The sequence below is a fragment of the Prorops nasuta genome, unplaced genomic scaffold, assembly GCF_024137725.1.
Source record: "Prorops nasuta isolate Cenicafe-Biocafe unplaced genomic scaffold, Cenicafe_Pnas_1.2 PNAS00002, whole genome shotgun sequence".
Classification (NCBI taxonomy): domain Eukaryota; kingdom Metazoa; phylum Arthropoda; class Insecta; order Hymenoptera; family Bethylidae; genus Prorops; species Prorops nasuta.
The window spans coordinates 13354888-13359510 of NW_027116799.1; the positions used below are offsets into that span (position 1 = coordinate 13354888).

Sequence of the window (4623 nt, forward strand, 5' to 3'; positions counted from 1 at the left end):
GAACTTCGTTACAACAGGCAGCAAATTTACCGATCCCTCAAGCGTATTCACGATCGCCTCAAAAATAAAATGTGAATCGTAGCTGGATAAATTATGGAATATTACAGGAATAACATGCGAGTCTTTAAAATTTAAGTTGCAATTATTATGAGCCGGTCCTCTATATCTACCAGTTAGGTGATCATGATCGCGAATACGCACTTGATTTGGAAGAAACGGTTTTCCACAAATGTGACAATTAGGTTCACTGTAGTGCCGCGAAATTTCAACATCACTGAGAGTATTCATCGGTATTACAGTCTTTAATTTTTCGCTGACGATGCGTGCAATGCTCTCGAGCTCGCATACGAACCATTCGATGCAATTAGCACCTCGATGTGAATTATAAAATGAAAGTGACGCATCACGAGCACTCTTTTTAAATAATACCCTACACTAAAAGGTACATGTTTCTGATAATCGTAACTATTTTTACTACTACTATTACTACTATGGTCAATTTTCTGTAGTAAACATTCAAAGTCTGCATAGACGACAAACGGCACTCTTTCACTGTTCTTCTGGTTCTTAAAAGATACCCAACAGTCTTCTGCATTCTTTGGCAGTATGATACGGATATTGTCATTAAGCTGCACACAATCCCTCTCATGAACCTGAAGTTTATCTGCCGTATGAAAATAGTGTAGACAGCTAAACAAAAAATGAATATGATTTTAGTATGAATATAATATTTATATATACATATATTAGTACATCCATTACAAACCGTTCACAAATATGAATAGTATGTCCCCTTTTATTTGTCTGGTTGCTTATTAATCTAGAAAGATTTCGTATACATAGAAAGTGTGCATTTCCTTGGTCATCTGTGATAAGAAGGAGGTTAACATGTCTCGATCTCTTCTTCTTCGTTAGCTGAAGAGGTGTGATGTTTAATTCAGTTTTGCTTTCATTTTCCTCCTCCTCCATTGTGAACACATTGACTGAAATGTCATTATCCGATTCAAATTTCGGGATCTGTTTCAGAGTGATTGGAAAGGTTAAGCTTCCAACGTCTAAAACAGACCGATAATGTGGATAGGAGGATGTGCGGTAGGTTTTGGCAGGTGGTTTTGCAGGAAAAAGCGCTAACGTCACAGCCCATGCAAAACATGCACTATCCTCATTATCAATGTTTATCACAGCTCTTTTATGTATTATACTGGGCGGTAGTTTGACTCCACATCCAGCACGCACAGTGGATTATAATGATTTATATTGACTATCAAGTTCAATATTCTTTCCAAAGCCCATCCACTATCGCGTTCTTGAAACTCACTCAAGTCATTCAATATTGTCTCTACAATATTTTGCCTATACCAATTGCTAAAATTATCAGTTTTATATAAAACACTATTTTTTGTACTAATGTTCTTATCATCACTAATATCCTTACTCATAAATAGACCATTTAACACACATTTTATTTTTACACAATTTACACTACAGAATACTTTATTTACACGGGTATGTACAATTTCTTGTGCATTTAACAGAAAATCACGTGGTTCTACATAATTTGAGTTTATCACCATACCACTGCATATTCGACTATTAAACGCTGATTCAAGCTCCTTTCAAATGAGTCCTTCGGCAGCATTGGAGCCAGAACCAAATTTAATGAAACTCTTATCCTTTGCCGATCGGAGGAGGAGGCATTTAATGCTCGCGATCTCGGCAAAGTGTTTCTGTCGCGTACCTACTGAAGCATTTCGATCAATGTTTCTTAATTCCTGAATATAATCACGACATTCGCGAACCCATGTAGAGTATTCATCCTCTGTTCTAATTGAGCTAAACTTTTTTCGAAGTTCGGTATACATTTTGTAAATGTATGATCACTGGAAGATCTCTGATAAGTTGCTTCGTGTCCAACAATAAATCGCTGGGTGAAACTATAATGAAACTTTTCACCCGCGATGAATCTTTTTATAATTCGTATGAAGATGAAATTTGATATACTTAGTCATCTATTTATGTGTATGTGTGTATGTTAAAATCGTTTGAAAATGGAAAAAAATCTGGTATCAGATATCCAATATGTTGATTTTTTATTTTAAACACGTGCCGTAAATCAGAACAATAAGAATACTGCAGGAGTTTGATACAATAATGCAAATTGAATTTTCAAGCTGATTTATTTATTCCTTCTTTTTCTGATACATAAATTTCATATAATAAACATTCCTCAACGCACACAAAATATTATGGTTTAGACATGTAGGTAGGTGTGTATTGCTATTACTATCTTTCAGTCTAAAATCACCCCACTCATATTCATCGATATCGCTTATAACAAAATCGCAGATATTACTAAGCCAATTCTTCTTTTCGAGTCCCTTCACGAAAATCTCTTCATCCTCATTTGAACTCACATATTTCCTTATAACCTCTTTGTATACAGGGTGTTTCACGTACGGCGCCCCAGCTCAGAAAGTCAGTAATAAGACTGAGGAGCGCGTGGAGGGGGCAGACGTACGTAATAGGCCGGAGAGCGAGCAAAAGAGAGGATGAGTGGGAGAAGGATAGAGCTATACGCAGGTCTACGATACGCCTAGCGTATTGCCTCCCCCCGCTACCCGTATATGACTCAAGTCCACCAGTCTCCATTTGTTAACTGGTGCTCTCTCTCTCTCTCTCTCTCTCTCTCTCTCTCCGTCTATTTAATATGGAGATGCAGAGCTTTACTATCTTTTCCGCACCACCTAGAGGTAGATAGCAAGGCGCGTTTTTTTTTAAGTGGTTTCCCCGGTAGGCCTAATCCACTATACTAATTTATAAATGTTCGAATTGCCTTCCTCTTTGTTGAACGCAGAGTTCAGCTCTTCGAACAATGTCGCGCGTTGCTCGGTGCACCATGTCGGACGTGAGTGTTTGGAAGGCCGCAATAATTGCTGCACGAACCTCCTCTTCTCTACCCCCACGTTCATTTTCCACCAGATTCTTAATATGTCCCCATAAAAAGAAATCCAGTGGAGTTAAGTCTGGGGACCGAGCCGGCCAGGTGATCGGGCCACCACGACCCATCCACCTGTCGGGAAATTGCGCATCTAATGTGGTACGGGTATTTCTATGAAAGTGTGCAGGAGCTCCGTCATGTTGGAAAATCATGTTTTCCCGCACGAGCAGAGGCACATCTTCCAACAACAACGGTAGTTGCTCTTGTAGAAATTCCACATACTTCTCTCCATCTAATTTAGGTGGGAAGAAAACTGGTCCTATCTGAAAACAGAAAAAATATAATAATTTTAAAAAATGAATCAAACATCCAATAATTTATTCAATCAATTAAAATAGGTGTCTACTTACAACCCGGTCTCCAATCAGTCCAGCCCACACGTTGATTTTCCATTTATATTGGAAGGCGCCAACTCGGGTTGCGTGGGGATTTTCTTTTGCCCAAAAAACATAATTTTTTGAATTGAATACGCCATTAGGCGTAAATGTGGACTCGTCCGTCCACAATATCTGGTCTGGGAATCCACTATCCCGCCTGCATTGTGCCAAGAATCCTACAGAAAAAAAAGAAGCATGAAACAATACAGTTTTAAGCAGCTATAGTATCTCAAATTATGTCAACACATACCCATGCAGAAATTTACTCTTGGCTGCCAATCCCTTGGTAGCAATTGATGCACTCGCTGCATATGAAAAGGATGCAAGGCGTTTTTTCGTAGAATACGCCATGCCGTTGATATTGGCGTATTGAAGATGCGTGAAATTTGCCTCACGCTCGACCTAGGATTTTCTTCCACATACTCCAGTACTCTTAATGCAAGCTCGGGGTCTGCACAGCTACGATTCCTTGAAAATTCGTGCACTTTTCCCGTGGCCTTGAAATTTTTTACCACCCTAAGGATGACCTTGTGGTCAGGGTGTCTCCGCGTAGGAAATCTCTCTTTGTAGATTTGTACAGCTCTACGCGCACTTTGCTTAGCTTCCCCGTAAGCAAAAATCATGTCAACGTATTCGTTTTTCGTAAAGATCATGGTTGTTGCTCGGTCAAAATCTATCACAGACTACGAGAAGCAAAGTGTTTTGATTTAAAACGTCAACTTTTAGCGGCGAAAGATAAAGGATTGTTATTGAAAACTAACTAGGTGCGCGGTATCTTTGATTCCTTTATATCGCAAGAAACATTGAAGAATCAAAGATACCGCGCACCTAGTTAGTTTTCAATAACAATCCTTTATCTTTCGCCGCTAAAAGTTGACGTTTTAAATCAAAACACTTTGCTTCTCGTAGTCTGTGATAGATTTTGACCGAGCAACAACCATGATCTTTACGAAAAACGAATACGTTGACATGATTTTTGCTTACGGGGAAGCTAAGCAAAGTGCGCGTAGAGCTGTACAAATCTACAAAGAGAGATTTCCTACGCGGAGACACCCTGACCACAAGGTCATCCTTAGGGTGGTAAAAAATTTCAAGGCCACGGGAAAAGTGCACGAATTTTCAAGGAATCGTAGCTGTGCAGACCCCGAGCTTGCATTAAGAGTACTGGAGTATGTGGAAGAAAATCCTAGGTCGAGCGTGAGGCAAATTTCACGCATCTTCAATACGCCAATATCAACGGCATGGCGT

General features: G+C 39.4%; 1 protein-coding gene across 1 annotated transcript; it reads right to left on the minus strand.

Annotated features, from left to right (window-relative positions):
- Positions 1-2698: 2698 nt before the first annotated feature.
- LOC136781235 (histone-lysine N-methyltransferase SETMAR-like) lies at positions 2699-4028 on the minus strand. Its single transcript, XM_066740073.1, has 4 exons — positions 3626-4028; positions 3349-3551; positions 2834-3261; positions 2699-2744 (listed from the first exon to the last, which is right to left on the minus strand). Exons 1-4 carry the CDS (start codon positions 4026-4028, stop codon positions 2699-2701), a joined length of 1080 nt encoding a protein of 359 aa, XP_066596170.1.
- Between the last annotated feature and the right edge of the window lie 595 nt (positions 4029-4623).

Coding starts and splice junctions, on each gene's coding strand:
- LOC136781235 (XM_066740073.1), bottom strand. CDS start 4,028: ATGATCTTTACGAAAAACGAATACGTTGACATGATTTTTGCTTACGGG. Junction 3,552..3,625: donor AAGAGTAAATTTCTGCATGG/GTATGTGTTGAC, acceptor TTTTTTCTGTAG/GATTCTTGGCACAATGCAGG. Junction 2,745..2,833: donor TGCGTTCAACAAAGAGGAAG/GCAATTCGAACA, acceptor ATCTACCTCTAG/GTGGTGCGGAAAAGATAGTA.